Source organism: Entelurus aequoreus, linkage group LG16 (assembly GCF_033978785.1).
Source record: "Entelurus aequoreus isolate RoL-2023_Sb linkage group LG16, RoL_Eaeq_v1.1, whole genome shotgun sequence".
Classification (NCBI taxonomy): domain Eukaryota; kingdom Metazoa; phylum Chordata; class Actinopteri; order Syngnathiformes; family Syngnathidae; genus Entelurus; species Entelurus aequoreus.
The window spans coordinates 23528163-23548255 of NC_084746.1; the positions used below are offsets into that span (position 1 = coordinate 23528163).

Consider the following 20093-nt stretch of genomic DNA (forward strand, 5'->3'; position numbering starts at 1 on the left):
TGATTAGTGTCAATCAATCAAAGTTTCAATCAAAGTTTAAACAATATATATATAGCCCTTAATCACAAGTGTCTCAAAAGGCTGCACAAGCCACAACGACATCCTTGGCTCAGATCCCAAATCAGGGCAAGAAAAAACTCAACCCAATGGGATACAATGAGAAACCTTGGAAGGGACCACAAGGATCTGTCATGGGCCCCCTTCTCTTCATCACTTACCTTCCTTCCCCTTGGCCATATCTTCCGTAAATTTAACATTCACTTTCACTGCTATGTTGATGACACCCAGCTTTACCTATCTACCAAGCCTTAAAGGCCTACTGAAATGAATTTTTTTTATTTAAACGGGGATAGCAGATCCATTCTACGTGTCATACTTGATCATTTCGCGATATTGCCATATTTTTGCTGAAAGGATTTAGTAGAGAACAACGACGATAAAGGTCGCAACTTTTGGTCGCTGATAAAAAAAAGCCCTGCCTATACCGGAAATAGCGTGACGTCACCGGAGGAAGAACTCCTCACATTTTCCCATTGTTTACAATGCAGCGAGAGAGATTCGGACCGAGAAAGCGACGATTACCCCATTAATTTGAGCGAAGATGAAAGATTCGTGGATGAAGAAAGTGAGAGTGAAGGACTACAGTGCAGTGCAGGACGTATCTTTTTTCGCTCTGACCGTAACTTAGGTACAAGGGTTCATTGGATTCCACACTTTCTCCTTTTTCTATTGTGGATCACCAATTTGTATTTTAAACCACCTCGGATACTATATCCTCTTGAAAATGAGAGTCGAGAACGCGAAATGGACATTCACAGTGACTTTTATCTCCACGACAATACATCGGCGAAGCTCTTTAGCTACTAAGCTATCGTGATAGCATCGGGCTCAAATGCAGATAGAAACTAAATAAATAAATCCCTGACTGGAAGGATAGACAGAAGATCAACAATACTATTAAACCATGGACATGTAAATACACGGTTAATAACTCCCAGCTTGGCGAAACTTAACAATGCTGTTGCTAACGACGCCAATGAAGCTCACTTAGCAACGGGACCTCACTGAGCTATGATAAAAACATTAGCGCTACACCTACGCCAGCCAGCCCTCATCTGCTCATCAACACCCGTGCTCACCTGCGTTCCAGCGATCGACGGAAGGACAAAGGACTTCACCCGATCATCCGTGCGGTCGGCGGTTAGCGCATCTGCTATCCAAGTCAAAGTCCTCCTGGTTGTGTTGCTACAGCCAGCCGCTAATACACCGATCCCACCTACAACTTTCTTCTTTGCAGTCTTCAATGTCCATTAAACAAATTGCAAAAGATTCACCAACACAGATGTCCAGAATACTGTGGAATTTTGAGACGAAAACAGAGCTTTTTTGTATTGGATTCAATGGGGTACCAATACTTCCGTTTCAACGATTGACGTCAAGCGCATACGTCATCATATAGAGACGTTTTCAACCGGAAGTTTAGCGGGAAATTTAAAATTGCACTTTATAAGTTAACCCGGCAATATTGGCATGTGTTGCAATGTGGTACTTTAATCTTTAATCTTTAATCTTAAGATTTCATCATTGATGTATAAACTATCAGACTGCGTGGTCGGTAGTAGTGGGTTTCAGTAGGCCTTTAAGCCACCCTTCGAACCTCTTCCCTCACCTCCTGCTTATTTGAAATAAAATCCTGGTTCACCTCAAACGTCCAAAATATTTTTTACTGGTGCAAATCAACACTTTCCAAAGTCAACAGTTTCTCCCTAACTATCAGCCACTGCCCAGTTATCCCCTCCCCTCAAGTTAAGAGTTTGGGTGTCAACTGGGATAGCACACTGCCATTCCAATGTCACATCAATAAAATCACTCGCTTGTCTTATATCCATCTCCGTAATATTAACCGGCTCAGCCCTTCTCTTATTGTCCATGCTGCTTCAAGCCTTGTCTGGTCAACTCCCACATGGATTCTTGATTCATGGATTCTCCCTCAGAATTCCCTCCAACTGGTCCATAACTCTGCTGTCTGGGTCTTATCCAAAACCCCCACTTTTCATTACATCACACTAGGGTTGTACGGTATACCGGTATTGATATAGTACCGCGATATTAATGAATCATATTCGGTACTATACCGCCTCTAAAAAGTACCGGTTTGACAAAATAATAGAATGGAAAATGACACAATATGTTACTGCATATGTCAGCAGCTAAATTAGGAGCCTTTGTTTGTTTACTAATAAAATACAAGTTGTCTTGTATGTTCACTATTTTATTTAAGGACAAACTGGCAATAAGAAACATATGTTTAATGTACCATAAGATTTTTTGTTCAAATAAAACCAATAATGCAAATTTTTGTGGTCCCCTTTATTTAGAAAAGTATCGGAAAGTAACGAAAAGTATCGAAATAATGTTGGATGTTATACCACCTTCATACATTTAAATCAAGACTCAAAACCCACCTCATTAGAATTGCATACTCACTGCTTCTACACTGTCCTTAGTTTTTAATTTTTGTGTCTGTAAATTGTGTAAAAGTGTCCCTAGGGTTTTTTAAAGGTGCTTATAAATTAAATGTATTATTATTATTATTAATTTGTTCAAAAATATTTTAAGTGTGAAATAAAATTATATTCAAACTGAAACAAAAATTGTGTTCACTTATTTTTATTTGGTACACTGATGTATTTTTCAAAATTCAACATCAAAACTTAAACCTTCCGTTTTTAAGTTGTTTTTTTTTCAAGTACACAACAGTTGACCCTGATCAAACTCCATAAATGCATACAATACAGGCCAAAAGTTTGTACAAATCTTCTCATTTCAATGTGTTTTCTTTATTTTCATGACTATTTACATTGTAGATTGTCACTGAAGGCATCAAAACAATGACACCTGTGAAGTGAAAAACCTTTCAGGTGACTACCTGTTGAAGCTCTTTGAGAGAATGCCAAGAGTGCGCAAAACAGTAATCAGAGTAAAGGGTGGCTATTTTGAAGAAACTAGAATATGAAACATGTTTTCTGTAATGTCACCTTTTATTATTAAGTACATAACTCCACATGTGTTCATTCATAGTTTTGATGCCTTCAGTGACAATCTACAATGTAAATAATTTAGTCATGAAAATGAAGAAAACCCTTTGAATGAGAAGGTGTCCAAACTTTTGGCCTGTACAGTATGTGTAACTTGTTCTTGTAAAGATTATGAATGATAGAGAACATTCCAAATAATGTGCAGTTCCCCCTTAATAATAATAATTACAAATAACACATGATTGCTTTTAAATGTGTGTACGTCTTTGTAACCTTTTTAAAGAAAATATATGCATCATAGGAGATTATACAAACAATGGCGTCAAATTAGGGCTGGGCGATAAGCGGTAGAAAATGGATTGATGGATGGATATGGCCTTTTATTAATATCTCAATATTTTTAGGCCATGTCACGATACACGATATATATCTCAATATTTTGCCTTAGCCTTGAATTAACACTTGATGCATATAATCACAGCAGTAGGATGATTCTATGTGTCTACATTCAAACATTCTTGTTCATACTGCATATGCTAATTTTAAATGTTCATGCAGAGAGGGAAATCACAGCTAAGTCAATTTAGCAAAACTGTATTTATTAAACAGTTATTAAGCAGTGGCACAAACATTCATGTCATTTCCAAAACAGAAAGTGCAAGATTGTCAGAGACATTTCAAAACAAGCTATGAGTGCACTTTTGTGCATGATGTCACTAAGATGACAGATCACAACAACACTAAATAAAAGTGCACTTTTTGTACAGAACGCCACTACAATAGTTTAAAACAAATAAAGTGCACTTTTGTGCATGATGTCACACAAGATATTTCAATAACTGTCACATAAAAATGAGCTGCATAATAGGAAATCAAATAGTGTATGTCCTTCGCTATGTGGTAGGTTCCTGCGGACGTTATCTCCTTCTGTTGTTGACTATTTTTTTCATACGGTGTTGATGTGGAAATGGAAGACGCCAGGCTCAATTGGGTCAGTGCTGGTTGCTCCGGCATTTTGTTGGTGTGGCACCGGCCGGAGATGTTTACATGCGGAGTTTCAAGCACTCCTTATTCTCCAGTGGGTGACTTTTCAAATGATGCTAAAAATTAGTAGTGCTGCTACTTTTTGTAGCAACGCTTTTGCCGCATACTTGACATATTACGGTTGTCTGTTCGACATATTCCCGCTTGAAGCCAAACCACCGCCAGACGATGGACCCTGTGCTGTTTTTCTTGGGAATTAATTCTTCCTAAATTTGTTACCAGATTCGCACCTTCTCTCTCTCGTATTACCACTCGCACTGCTCCGCTTGCACCACCTGCCACAATTAACTTTACCCATGCTGCTACCTCGCTGCTCGGCCAGGGCGTATGACGTTGCATGCACGACAGTATGTGACGTATGTACCAAGATGCGCTTGTTTTATCTGTGAGAAGGAGACAAAAATTAGCGAGAAAAGCCTATAGCGTAATGCCTGCAGCTAAAAGCAACTGCGTGAGAATGCATACTCGAATACTCACGAAATAGTCATTTTGTACATCGCACAGAGACAAACCCACGATATATCGAGTATATTCGATATATCGCCCAGCCCTACGTCAAATTGACCACCGCCACAAATACAAACCCCGTTTCCATATGAGTTGGGAAATTGTGTTAGATGTAAATATAAACGGAATACAATGATTTGCAAATCATTTTCAACCCATATTCAATTGAATATGCTACAAAGACAACATATTTGATGTTCAAACTGATAAACTTTTTTGTGTGCAAATAATCATTAACTTTAGAATTTGATGCCAGCAACATGATGGGGCGAGGGTCACCACTTTGTCAACAAATGCGTGAGCAAATTGTTGAACAGTTTAAGAAAAACCTTTCTCAACCAGCTATTGCAAGGAATTTAGGGATATCACCATCTATGGTCCGTAATATCATCAACGGGTTCAGAGAATCTGGAGAAATCACTGCACGTAAGCAGCTAAGCCCGTGACCTTCGATCCCTCAGGCTGTACTGCATCAACAAGCGACATCAGTGTGTAAAGGATATCACCACATGGGCTCAGGAACACTTCAGAAACCCACTGTCAGTAACTACAGTTGGTCGCTACATCTGTAAGTGCAAGTTAAAACTCTCCTATGCAAGGCGAAAACCGTTTATCAACAACACCGAGAAACGCCGTCGGCTTCGCTGGGCCTGAGCTCATCTAAGATGGACTGATACAAAGTGGAAAAGTGTTCTGTGGTCTGACGAGTCCACATTTCAAATTGTTTTTGGAAACTGTGGACGTCGTGTCTTCCGGACCAAAGAGGAAAAGAACCATCCGGATTGTTATAGGCGCAAAGTTGAAAAGCCAGCATTTGTGATGGTATGGGGGTGTATTAGTGCCCAAGACATGGGTAACTTACACATCTGTGAAGGCGCCATTAATGCTGAAAGGTACATACAGGTTTTGGAGCAACATATGTTGCCATCCAAGCAACGTTACCATGGACGCCCCTGCTTATTTCAGCAAGACAATGCCAAGCCACGTGTTACATCAACGTGGCTTCATAGTAAAAGAGTGCGGGGTACTAGACTGGCCTGCCTGTAGTCCAGACCTGTCTCCCATTGAAAATGTGTGGCGCATTATGAAGCCTAAAATACCACAACGGAGACCCCCGGACTGTTGAACAACTTAAGCTGTACATCAAGCAAGAATGGGAAAGAATTCCACGGTCGGGGGCGTGGTTAAGGGCGTGGTTAATAGGGGAGTATATTTACAGCTAAAATTCACCAACTCAAGTATTTCATATATACAGGTACATATATATATATATATATATATATATATATATATATATATATATATATATATATATATATATATATATATATATATATATATATATTTGTATGTATGAAATACTTGACTTTCACTGAATTCTAGCTATATATATATGTATATATATTTATTTTATTATACATATAAATAAGATAAATACTTGAATTTCAGTGTTCCGGGGGCTGTCCAGTAGATGGCAGTATTGTCCTGTTTAACTTCTCCTCCGTTCATGACTCGGCCACCGTGTTCAATGGAGAAGTCTGTTTTACAAAATGTACAGGCAAAATAATTACATACCCCTTCCCCTTCAAACTGTCCTGGATGAACTGAAATTCTTGTTTCCATTCGTTTTGGAACTTGCATGCGTATTTCTTCATCTTGCTCGTCGACGGCGTCGCCATGTCTGTAAGTACTTCCTCGTTCTTCTGCTTGTCTCCTTGTTGTGTGCGCAGTTGTGCACTCTACTCTCTAAAAGCCATAGATGTTATGACGTCATTGGGCAGGCAAGCTGTTTATATTGTGGGAAAGCGGACGTGAGAACAGGCTGTTCCCACTCAGGTCCGCATTGAGCTGGAGGGGGCGTGGCCTCCAGCTCCGGCTGAATACCGGGAGTTTGTTGGGAGAACATTTCTGCCGGGAGGTTATCGGGAGAGGCGCTGAATACCGGGAGTCTCCCGCTAAAAACGGGAGGGTTGGCAAGTATGATAAGGTAAGACTTATTATCTAGCATTTTAATTCGCAATATTATGCAAAAGAAACTTTTCTTACCTCCTGGTACCTGCTGATTTGTATTTGGGATCTGCATAAATCCTGAAAAATTGTGCGAATCCGCCTTTGTAGTCCATGCCGACACCGTAGTCGATATGCTTCTTCTATTTCTCTATCTTCTTGTTATGGGACATTCATACTTCGCTGTTGCCATTTCTAATATAAAGTAGTGTAAAGTTCTTACTTATATCTGCCAGTAAACTCGCCATGAAAGCGCTAAAACATACATATAGATCTCCTGTCAGACGGTTTTTCACGGGACACATTTCCGGTGTTGTTGTTTCTGGATGAGGAGATGCTGCTCCGTTATTGATTTAAGTAAAGTCTGAATGTCATTAAAACAGTTAGCGCAATCTTTTGACACTTCTTCCACTCCTGTCCTTGCACGCTACACCGCTACAACAAAGATGACGGGGAGAAGACGCTGCCAAAGGTGAGCCACGTAAATAAGACCACCAACAAAATGGCGCATCCGGAAGCGACAGTCAGAAAGCGGCTTGAAGATGATCTGTAAAATATAATCCATGCAACATTTTGACCAAAGAACCACCATTACATGTTATGTAGACCACAAGGAAGTGTTTTCCATTTAGAACAAAAAAAAATAGGACTCCTTTACCGCACTCTATAATCCGGTGCGCCTTATATATGAAAAACGATCGAAAATACACCAATCATTGGCAGTGCGCCTTGTAATCCGGTGCTCCCTATGGTCCGGAAAGTAGTTCGGTATATACGCCAGCAGCATTCTTTCCCTCACACACTTTGCTATCAGCATGTAGCGTTCCTTTCCTTGACCCACATCACTAAACCAGCTGAAATAACCATTATTTCTCCCTAGTGTTTCAGAGGCACACATCGTTTTCCAACAGACCAAACACCAAAAGGTTCAAAGACAATTCTAATTTTACTTCACCTTTTGCCAAAAACGGCAGAAATGAGACACACTATGCAGTATTTCTCTTGGATAGAAAACTAGCACATTGACTTGAGAGGCTGCTAGTTGACAAGAAGGGGTCATATAAGGACAGAGGTTGAGACGAGGAAATTCTCCACAGACAACAGAAATATGCTGTGACTGCAAATCAGCTGAGTTGCTCCCATTCCCCTGCTCCTCTCTCTTCCACATTTCCTTTTGTTTACAGTCGCTTGCCCACAGCCTCTGTGATCCCTCTGAAAAACACTCCCATGACACTGCACAGCACATCTACACCATGACCATCTTTGGGACTGTGTGGGAAGTCTTTAAGAAATCAAAAATCTTTCTATTGCTGCCATTTGCTGTCCCGATCCGATATCGACAGTGGATGTCGGTCCGATATTAGCTAAATAAAACAGTATCGGAGTATGTCGGCTTACATGTAAACTCTCCAATACAAACAGTCCAGTTAACATTTAAATGTCCTCCAATAAGCACACAAGGCTGGCCTTTTCTTGTATTTTAGTCAAGTCATTTACAAAAGGTAAACATGGTAGACTACAGGCTTTTTTGAGATAACAGCTAGATAAGCACCCAATAGCACACAAGCTAGACATGCATAATAAGTGTCCTTAATTGAACAATATTGCAGTCTAAAACAGCACATTTGTCAATATAAACCAGCATCAAATAATTATAGTTGCATAAGGCTCCAGCACCCCCCGCGACCTCGAAAGGAACACGCGGTAGAAAATGGATGGATGGATGGATATTACCGTATTTTTCGGAATATAAGTCGCTCTGGAGTATACGTCGAAATCCGCTGAAAACGCACAATAAAGAAGGAAAAAAACATATACGTCGCACTGGAGTATAAGTCGCATTTTTGGGGGAAATTTATTTGATAAAATCCAACACCAAGAATAGACATTTGAAAGGCAATTCAAAATAAATAAAGAATAGTGAACAACAGGCTGAATAAGTGTACGCCAGGGGTGGGCAATTAATTTTTACCGGGGGCCGCATGAGCAACCCGAGCACTGCTGGAGGGCCACACCGACAATATTTCAATTAAATTTTGCTCAAATTATTTTTGATATACCGTAAGATAGATAATAATAATAATAGTATTTTCATTTAACCTAACTTATATTTATACAAAAGCAGATGGCTTTTGATGGTTTTATTTTTTATTTTTTTATTTTAATTTTTTTAAATTTAAATTTTAATTTTTTTTAATTTTTTTTTAAAATAATGTCCTGTCCAGCTTCTCGGGCAAATCATATAGCAGATGTAGATGCCCATATCGGCTGTTCAGATTTACTTTACAAAAGAGAAGTGTAGGATACTTCTCTTGTTGCCTTACTTGTATTTTGACTTTATTAAATGTATTTATATTATCATTTGGTGCAGCCGGGCCGGAGCAGGAGGGGATAGAAAGAGAGAAAAAGGAAGACAGAGGGGGGAATTGTGGGGACAAGAGGGGGATTAGACAGAGAGACAAAAACAACAACAGCAAACACAACAACAACAACAGAGCAACATCAGCAAATACGACATGTACAAATATGATGGTAAAAGTAATAGCAAATAAGCAGTTAGCGAAAATAAAAAATACAGAAATGACAATGAGCATTATTACACTAAAAATGGAGCAATATGAATACCAATAGAAATAGTGCTATTGATAATAAACAATACCAATACTTTACCTTTATTATCAACAATACAATTGTTCAAATGCAACAATACATATACGTAATGATAACTTGAGATACGAAAGAATGCAGAAAAATGGAGGGGAAGAAAGAGAAGCAACCTACATTAACCTTGTAGATTGTTATAGTAACAATAGGTTAAGCTTTGTCAGTGTGCCATGTGTTATACCCAGTTTACCCTAGGGCAACAACAGTAATATATGTTTGATGAAACGTGATTATGTGCATGAGTGTATGTGTGCATATGTACTTGTATATGTACAGTATGTGTATGTGTGCTTGTACAGTGAATGTATATGTACAGTATGTGTATATGTGTGTACAGCGAATGTATATGTACAGTATGTGTATATGTGTGTACAGCGAATGTACATGTACAGTATGTGTATACAGTATGTGTGTTTGAACAGTGAATGTATATGTACAGTATGTGTATATGTGTGTTTGTACAGTGAATGTATATGTACAGTATATGTATGTGTGTGTTTGTACAGTGAATGTATATGTGTAGTATGTGTATGTGTGTGTTTGTACAGTGAATGTATATGTACAGTATGTGTATATGTATGTTTTTACAGTGAATGTATATGTACAGTATGTGTATACAGTATGTTTGTATAATGAATGTGCGTGTGGATGTACGAACTTTGAGTGTGTAAATATGTACTGTATTTATTTGTATATGTATGTGGGAGCGTAGGTACCTATGTATGTCTGTATGTATGTGTGTGAGTATATGTGAATTTGCATGTACAATACATTTGACTCCCAGTGTGTGCGGGAGCCAGAGTACGGCCCCAGCCTCCCCGAGAGCCCATCCCACAAACAGTAGGTGTGGTGCCCAGGGAACCAGGGGCCACCGCCCCCACGCAGCCAAGCCGGACAGTGACAGGAACCCCAGAGCCTGGCCCACCGCGCCGCCCACAAGGGCCAGCAGCAGGCCGCAGACAGACGCACCCGGCAGAGGACAAGGCACGAGAAAAGCAGGGGGCAGCCAGACCCCAAGCCAGCGAGAGACCACACCCCACACGGACAGAAAGGCGGGACGCCCCGCCCGAGGGGCCCGGAGACCCCCCGCAACCGGACGGGAAGACCGCCCCCGCCCCACCGGCAACAGGGCCCCCACGAGCCCCCCCCACCCCCGGAGAGCGCGGCGAGGCCAGCCCACGGCCACCCCACCCAAGCCGGCCGCCACAGGACCACCCAGCACGGGGCCACAGGAACCACCCACCCCACCCGCAGGGACCCCAACGATGGAGATGGAACAACCAGCAACCGCCCCGCCGAGTCCCCCCCCTGAGGTAGGGGAATAAATAAATAAATACATAATAATAATAATAATAATAATAATATTAATAAAATATATTTTTAAAAAAAAGAATAAATAAATAATTAAATCTGATGGTTTTATTTTTAACACTTTCTTACAGAACACTTCCTGATGTGTAATACAATGCAAAAATTTCAATTTCTGTTACTTTATCCTGCATCCTCTTTGTTGTGAACGTAGCACGCCTGTAAGGTGATTGGCGAAGAAGGAGGAAGCGTTGCTGTTGCGGAAATGAGGAGTGAGGATTGGTTTTCCTTTTGGAAAGAACGAGATAAGTTGAGCTGTGTTAGTATAGGTTGCTCAATAAAAGTTTAAAAAGAGCATCAGACTTGGTGTGCACTTCTTCTGGACGCTACAATTGATGTCAGAAGTGGGATGAAATGCCTCCCAGTTCGCCTTGCCATCAAACCTGGGAGTCTTCATTGAGGGCTGAATTCCCCCCGTGGCAAGCAGCGTGGCTGCACCTGTAAACGCTGTCTGTCTCTCTCTCTCTCTCTCTCTCTCTCTCTCTCTCTTTGCGGTGAGCTCCTCACGTGGCACGTACCTCCCTATGACGTAGCACACAAACAGTGCAGTATGCTTTTACTTCTGACACCAATTGTAGCGTCCAGAAGAAGTCCACACCAAGTCTGACGCTCTTTTTAAACTTTTATTGAGCAAGCTATACTAACACAGCTCAACATATCTCGTTCCTTCCACACGCACGTCTCCTCTCTCCTCATTTAGGCAACTCAAGAAGACAACATCTACTTCAGCAGGTCGTTACACTATATTCTTTAAACACAGCAACGTGTGTACCACAAATAAGCACATGGCTTTACCTTTACTTGGCAGTCCATGTCTTGTTGAAAACACGCCATTCGTCATCACCTTTTCTTTTTTTTAGCGTCTCGGGGATAACCGGGCATCACTTGTCGCTGTGCGCCTTCACTAACAGGACATACGCCCATAAATAACACTTTTCAAAATAAAAGCAGCACAGTTTTATTGCACGCACGACATGTTTTTTAAAATTTATTTTGTAATTTGTGATTGCCGCTGCGCGCACGAGCATACGTCCACACGGAAGTCATACAAATAACGCTTTTCAAAACAAAAGCAGCACCGTTGTATTGCACACTCGAAATAGATTCTTTTTAAAATTGATTTTGTAATTTATGATTGGCCTCACGCGGGCCGGACAGGGACGTACAAAGGGCCGGATGCGGCCCGCGGGCCGCAGAATGCCCAGGTCTGCCCTAGGAGAAACTGGGTAACACTTGGTACACTGACAAAGCTTAACCTACTGTTACTATAACAATCCACAAGGTTAATATAGCTGGCTTCTTTCTTATCCTCCACTTATCTGCTTTCTTTTGTATCTGTAGTTATCATTACATATATGTATTGTTGCATTTGAACAATTGTATTGTTGATAATAGAGGTAAATTAAGGAGCGCCCTAAGTGGCTGATCTGTTGGCGGTCCCGTCTTGTCTCCCTGTAAGAGACACACAGCGGGATTGTGCCGAAAATGTAATTTCAGTTCTTATGTGTCTTGTACATGTTAAGAATGGACAAATAAAGCTGCTCTGCTCTGCTCTTATTGTTATTATTCATTATGAATAGCACTTTCTATTAGTATTTGTATTGCTCCATTTATAGTGTAATAATGTTCATTGTCATTTCTGTATTATTATTTATTTCACTAAATGCTTATTTGCTATCACGTTTACTTTCATATTTGTACATATCGTATTTGCTGATGTTGTTCTCCTGTTGTTGTTATTGTTGTGTTTTCTGTTGTTGTTTTGGTCTCTGTGTCTTATCCTCCTCTTGTCCCCACAATTTCCCCCTCTGTCTTCCTTTTCTTCTCTTTCTATCCCCTCCTGCTTCGGCCCGGCTGCACCAAATAATAATATAAATACATTTAATAAAGTCAAATACAAATAAGGCAACAAGAGAAGTATCCCGCACTTCTCTTTTGTAAAGTAAATCTGTACAGCCGATATGGGCATCTACATCAACTATATGATTTGCCTGAGAAGCTGGACAGGACAAAAAACAAAAAAGACAACATAAGTCCATTCCAGACAGTTATTAATAGATAAGTTAGTGTTTTAGTGTTCTCTGTTTGACAAATTTTACTTGAGCAAACATTTTCTGACAATCAACAATACAAAATATTACAAGTATTTATTATTACTGCTGATATCTTATCGGATAAGTATCGGTCAACACTCTCGAGGCTCCAATATTGGTATCCTATCACAAGTGAAACAGTTGCATTAGGGCACCCCAATAAGGTATCAATGATAAACCGGGATAAGCCGTGCCAGCAACCTGTGGGTTCCTGGTTTGATCCCCAGCTTCCGCCATCCTAGTCACGTCTGTTGTGTCCTTGAGCAAGAAACTTCCCCCTTGCTCCTGATGGCTGCTGGTTAGCGCCTTGCATGGCAGCTCCCGCCATCAGTGTGTGAATGTGTGTGTGAATGGGTGAATGTGGAAATAGTGTCAAAGCGCTTTGAGTACCTTGAAAGTAGAAAAGCGCCATACAAGTATAACCCATATTACCGTTTTAAATTAAAATTATAGTAAAACTGTGATTGATACCGGCATTTTTATACAATCCAGAACCAGTCATACATCTCATTTCCTGGATAAGAAAGGTCTCGCGCAAATCACTAGCTAGTTTAAATGTCAAGATGACTACTAAAGATGCCATAAAAAGGGATTCTTATATATTTTCATCCTGACCCGTGTCACAATTTTCAAGAATATATATTTTTTTAAGTTGTTTTTTGAAGCCATCTCAGTCCAATGTCACTGTCAAACGTCAGTAGCCAAGAGGCACTTTTGTAACCTGTTTTGAGAACATTTGAATAAAATGTAAGGAGCAAGCGGTAGAAAATGGATGGATGGGATGGGTTTGTAACAAATGGTAAATGGATTATACTTGTATAATTTTCTACCTTCAAGGTACTGAAAGCGCTTTGACACTAGTTCCACATTCACCCATTCATACACACATTCACACACTGATGGCGGGAGCTGCCATGCAAGGCCCTAACCATGACCCATCAGGAGCAGGGGTGAATACAGGGGTGAATACACTATCAGTTACAATCGTCACAGCCCAAACTAAGTGTGTACAAACACGTTCTGTTTGAGCAACTACTGTCAGGAAACAACGATACACAAGCCTGATAAGTGCTCAAACTAACCAACAGGCTGACAGGAAACATGACTCAGTACTCTTAGATTTACTGTAAATACATTACAATAAGTCATGTAAAATAATTGTGAACTAAGCGTGTCTCGATACAACTTTTTCACTTTCGACATATAACAGAAATTGGAACCTTGAGTAGGGATGATGTTTGTTAAGAAATTATCAATTTCGATGCCATTATCGAATCCTCTTATCGAACCGATTCCCTATCGATTCTCTCATCGAATCCAGATAGGTTGTTGTATGTGGGAAAAAAAACACAATACTTGGTTTAACAAAAGCTCACTTTTATTTTTTAAGAAAAAAACACAATTAAATAAATAAATATTGACTGTTACCCAAAAAATAAAAAAATAAAAAATATTGACTGTTAGTGCCCCTTTAAGTGGGCCACCTAAGAAAAATACATCTTGGGAAAATCCTGCATTCAGTATTGTACAGCACTTTACATTTGAAACGAATCTCAGAGTAATGGTGTCAGAGTTTGTAGTTGACGAACCCCAAGATGCAGAGATGATGGCAGGCATTGAATGGGAAAACATGATTTAATTCAGATACTATAGCAAAAAAAAACCCAAAAGGGAACAAACAAAAGGCGCGCACAAGGCGGAGAACAAACTAGGCTATAAACTAAAATAGCACAAAGGCTAACTGTGGACAATAAACAAAAACCCTTACTGTGACACGAAGGAACTATGACTAAAGCGGAGTGGACAAAAGTAGACGGAGCTACAACGACAAATAGGTAGAAGCTACAGATAGAAGTGACAAGTGACATTCAGGCAGACACTACAATGACAATGATCCAGCAGTGACTGGAGGGCAGGACAGGTTTAAATAGGCAGCTGGCTGACTGGCACCAGGTGTGGCCACGTGCCAATCAGCCACAGCTGAGGGGACAAAGCACTCAGGGAACAATCAGGAAATGAAGACAAAATAAAAGCACTGACAGGAAACTAAGAACAGGAAACCAGGACAAACGCAGAGGAAAACTAAAACTTGACCAAACTGTCAGGGAAAACCTTGACAGTAGCCCCCCTTCCCATAACGGATACCAGACGTATCAAACCCCCCCCCCCCCACCCAAAAAAAAAAACAGTCCAAAGTCAAGGGAGGGTGGAGGGAGGACAAGGAGGTGGGCCGCCAGGCCAAGTGTCCCTGCAACAGCGGGGAAGAGTCAGGTGGCGACGGCGAGTTGAACGCCGCCGCAATTGTCGAGGCGGCTCGACCGCCGGCGTGGGAGGGCCCACCGGGAAGGATGGTGGCGGCGCCCTCTGCTGGCCACCTGGAGAGGGTGGTGGCGGCGCCCTCTGCTGTCCACCCGGAGAGGGTGGCGGAGACCCCTGCTGGTCCACCAGAGAGGGTGGCGGAGACCCCTGCTGGTCCACCATAGAGGGTGGTGGAGACCCCTGCTGGTCCACCAGAGAGGGTGGTGGAGACCCCTGCTGGTCCACCGGAGATGATGGTGGCGCCGTTGGTTGCAGATCCACCGGAGATGATGGTGGCGCAGTTGGTTGCAGACCCACCGGAGATGATGGTGGCGCCGTTGGTTGCAGACCCACCGGAGATGATGGTGGCGTCTGCCGGCCCACCGGAGAGCATGGTGGCGTCTGCCGGCCCACCGGAGAGGATGGCGCAGTCTGTTGCAGACCCACTGGGGTGAGGAGTAGTTGTGCCTCCCCAGCTGCACAGCTACTCATAGCCCCCCCCCTCAAGGGACGGATCCAAAACGTCCCACGAGAAGCCAACACAGGACAGGGATGGGTCGGAGGGATCACAAAACGAGGCAAAGCTTTTCCTTGATTTAGCCATCAATTCTAATGCTTTGTTAAGCCTCTCCGCCATGGACATCTCTGCGAGGTTCGTTTTAGGCTGGATCATTCTGTCGGGGTATGTAGTTGACGAAACCCAAGATGCAGAGATGATGGCAGGCATTGAATGGGAAAACATGATTTAATTCAGATACTATAGCAAAAAACAAACAAAAGGGAATAAACAAAAGGCGCGCACAAGGCGGAGAACAAACTAGGCTATAAACTAAAATAGCACAAAGGCTAACTGTGGACAATAAACAAAAACCCTTACTGTGACACGAAGGAACTATGACTAAAGCGGAGTGGACAAAAGTAGACGGAGCTACAACGACAAATAGGTAGAAGCTACAGGTAGAAGTGACAAGTGACATTCAGGTAGACACTACAATGACAATGATCCAGCAGTGACTGGAGGGCAGGACAGGTTTAAATAGGCAGCTGGCTGACTGGCACCAGGTGTGGCCACGTGCCAATCAGCCACAGCTGAGGGGACAAAGCACTCAGGGAACAATCAGGAAATGAAGACAAAATAAAAGCACTGACAGGAAACTAAGAACAGGAAACCAAGACAAATGCAGAGGAAAACTAAAACTTGACCAAACTGTCAGGGAAAACCTTGACAGTAGCCCCCCTTCCCATAACGGATACCAGACGTATCAAACCCCCCCCCCACCCAAAAAAAAAACAGTCCAAAGTCAAGGGAGGGTGGAGGGAGGACAAGGAGGTGGGCCGCCAGGCCAAGTGTCCCCGCAACAGCGGGGAAGAGTCAGGTGGCGACGGCGAGTTGAACGCCGCCGCAATTGTCGAGGCGGCTCGACCGCCGGCGTGGGAGGGCCCACCGGGAAGGATGGTGGCGGCGCCCTCTGCTGGCCACCCGGAGAGGGTGGTGGCGGCGCCCTCTGCTGGCCACCCGGAGAGGGTGGCGGAGACCCCTGCTGGTCCACCAGAGAGGGTGGCGGAGACCCCTGCTGGTCCACCAGAGAGGGTGGTGGAGACCCCTGCTGGTCCACCAGAGAGGGTGGTGGAGACCCCTGCTGGTCCACCGGAGAGGGTGATGGCGCCGTTGGTTGCAGATCCACCGGAGATGATGGTGGCGCAGTTGGTTGCAGACCCACCGGAGATGATGGTGGCGCCGTTGGTTGCAGACCCACCGGAGATGATGGTGGCGTCTGCCGGCCCACCGGAGAGCATGGTGGCGTCTGCCGGCCCACCGGAGAGGATGGCGTCGTCTGTTGCAGACCCACTGGGGTGAGGAGTAGTTGTGCCTCCCCAGCTGCACAGCTACTCATAGCCCCCCCCTCAAGGGACGGATCCAAAACGTCCTACGAGAAGCCAACACAGGACAGGGATGGGTCGGAGGGATCACAAAACGAGGCAAAGCTTTTCCTTGATTTAGCCATCAATTGTAATGCTTTGTTAAGCCTCTCCGCCATGGACATCTCTGCGAGGTTCGTTTTAGGCTGGATCATTCTGTCGGGGTATGTAGTTGACGAACCCCAAGATGCAGAGATGATGGCAGGCATTGAATGGGAAAACATGATTTAATTCAGAAACTATAGCAAAAAAAAACCAAAAGGGAACAAACAAAAGGCGCGCACAAGGCGGAGAACAAACTAGGCTATAAACTAAAATAGCACAAAGGCTAACTGTGGACAATAAACAAAAACACTTACTGTGACACGAAGGAACTATGACTAAAGCGGAGTGGACAAAAGTAGACGGAGCTACAACGACAGGTAGAAGTGACAAGTGACATTCAGGTAGACACTACAATGACAATGATCCAGCAGTGACTGGAGGGCAGGACAGGTTTAAATAGGCAGCTGGCTGACTGGCACCAGGTGTGGCCACATGCCAATCAGCCACAGCTGAGGGGCCAAAGCACTCAGGGAACAATCAGGAAATGAAGACAAAATAAAAGCACTGACAGGAAACTAAGAACAGGAAACCAAGACAAACGCAGAGGAAAACTAAAACTTGACCAAACTGTCAGGGAAAACCTTGACAGTAGCCCCCCTTCCCATAACGGATACCAGACGTATCAAAAAAATTCCCCCCCACCCAAAAAAAAAAACAGTCCAAAGTCAAGGGAGGGGAGAGGGAGGACAAGGAGGTGGGCCGCCAGGCCAAGTGTCCCCGCAACAGCGGGGAAGAGTCAGGTGGCGACGGTGAGTTGAACGCCGCCGCAATTGTCGAGGCGGCTCGACCGCCGGCGTGGGAGTGCCCACCGGGAAGGATGGTGGCGGCGCCCTCTGCTGGCCACCCAGAGAGGGTGGCGGCGCCCTCTGCTGGCCACCCGGAGAGGGTGGCGGAGACCCCTGCTGGTCCACCGGAGAGGGTGGCGGAGACCCCTGCTGGCCCACCGGAGAGGGTGGCGGAGACCTCTGCTGGTCCACCGGAGAGGGTGGCGGAGACCCCTGCTGGTCCACCGGAGAGGGTGGTGGAGACCCCTGCTGGTCCACCAGAGAGGGTGGTGGAGACCCCTGCTGGTCCACCGGAGAGGGTGATGGCGCCGTTGGTTGCAGACCCACCGGAGATGATGGTGGCGCCGTTGGTTGCAGACCCACCGGAGATGATGGTGGCATCTGCCGGCCCACCGGAGAGCATGGTGGCGTCTGCCGGCCCACCGGAGAGGATGGCGCCGTCTGTTGCAGACCCACTGGGGTGAGGAGTAGTTGTGCCTCCCCAGCTGCACAGCTACTCATAGCCCCCCCTCCCCCCTCAAGGGACGGATCCAAAACGTCCCACGAGAAGTGGACAAAAGTAGACGGAGCTACAACGACAAATAGGTAGAAGCTACAGGTAGAAGTGACAAGTGACATTCAGGTAGACACTACAATGACAATGATCCAGCAATGACTGGAGGGCAGGACAGGTTTAAATAGGCAGCTGGCTGACTGGCACCAGGTGTGGCCACGTGCCAATCAGCCACAGCTGAGGGGACAAAGCACTCAGGGAACCATCAGGAAATGAAGACAAAATAAAAGCACTGACAGGAAACTAAGAACAGGAAACCAAGACAAACGCAGAGGAAAACTAAAACTTGACCAAACTGTCAGGGAAAACCTTGACAAATGGTGCTGTTTACTTTTTGCTCCATTACATGTCAGCAAAATACAATTATTAACCTACTTGTATTCGTCTGTGTTCACCAAGTTGAAGGGGAGGAGATTTTTCACCATCATTCTCGTTAGCTTGCGAGTAATGTTGTTACTCTCCTCCTCACTCATCTTGCTGCGCTCTGCGTCATACCTCGCTTTGGTAAATGGGTTAACGCTCTTCAGCAGAATATTTCGCGGGAAATTTAAAATTGCACTTTACTAATCTAACCCGGCCGTATTGGCATGTGTTGCAATGTTAAGATTTCATCATTGATATATAAACTATCAGACTGTGTGGTCGGTAGTAGTGGGTTTCAGTAGGCCTTTAAGGGTGGAGAACTGTACTGTGTTTAAAAAGCTGGCTTCTACAACACCAGCATCGTCGTCGTCATCTCAACAGGACACTGCTCAACCGTCGATAACTTCAGGTAATATATAAATGGTTACTATGTTAACAGTACTCATCCTTGGTGTGTTAAAACATGTACTGTCAAGTAGGGATGATGTTTGTTAAGAAATTATCGATTTCGATGCCATTATCGAATCCTCGAACCGATTCCTTATCGATTCTCTTATCGAATCCAGATAGGTTGTTGTATATGGAAAAAACACAATACTTGGTTTAACAAAAGCTCACTAAAATAAACAGTGCAAACATTGCCCTGGTCACTCTGGCTGTCATGAATGTCATCATCTGAAATAGGAGAACGTTAACATTATCTTCATTCACTTCTTGCAAGCACTAGTTTATTAGACAGACCTGCAAACTCTGGAGTGGTGTAGGCTACAAGATACCGTTAGCGTTATCAGACACATACAAAAAGGCTAACGTTAATGTTACTGTTAGCCACTGACTATGCTTAGGTAACGTTAGTCTAGCTAACATCACTGCAGTTCTGGTTGACATAAGAGCTAACGTTATTTTAGCCTAAAGGCTACAAGTGAGCAGATATGGAAATTAACCGGCAACAGTTAACGTTAGTTACTCACCGGCACTATCACTGGGACTGCAGGTTGGAGCAGAGGAAGAGGGGCGTGCTTCGTCATCTCTGTCGCTGCTTCTCCACATGTCGAAGACGCGACACGTTTCTCCAACATTCAGGTTATGTACGGCCTGAACATGTTTTAACATGTTTGTTGTACTGCTCCCCTTACAGGAAAGCGAAGCCTGGCAATAATTGCAAATAGCCGTTTCCTTGTTGAATTTCTTAGTAAAGTGAAGCCATGTCTTGGAGCGTTTTTTTTCCGGTCCATTGTTGTTGCTGCTTCTGTATCTGCCGCCGAATGACTGAGCTACGTCATTTCCTGTGACGTGCCACAGGACATTTCGAATAAAGAACCACATTTTTTTCTTTACTATAGTTGCT

The 20093-nt window shown here is 43.5% G+C and overlaps 2 protein-coding genes across 2 annotated transcripts in view; both read right to left on the bottom strand.

Moving 5' to 3' along the window:
• The window catches only part of znrf1 (zinc and ring finger 1), a 114178-nt gene that overhangs the window by 41466 nt on the left and 52619 nt on the right, over positions 1 to 20093 (bottom strand). The gene's annotated exons all lie outside the window — the stretch shown is intronic.
• On the bottom strand, positions 15298 to 17308 carry LOC133631308 (proline-rich proteoglycan 2-like). Its single transcript, XM_062023485.1, has 2 exons — positions 17299 to 17308; positions 15298 to 16947 (listed from the first exon to the last, which is right to left on the bottom strand). The coding sequence occupies exon 2, from the start codon at positions 16912 to 16914 to the stop codon at positions 16321 to 16323; it is 594 nt and encodes a 197-aa protein (XP_061879469.1). The 5' UTR covers positions 16915 to 16947; positions 17299 to 17308; the 3' UTR covers positions 15298 to 16320.

Coding starts and splice junctions, on each gene's coding strand:
- LOC133631308 (XM_062023485.1), bottom strand. CDS start 16,914: ATGAGTAGCTGTGCAGCTGGGGAGGCACAACTACTCCTCACCCCAGTG.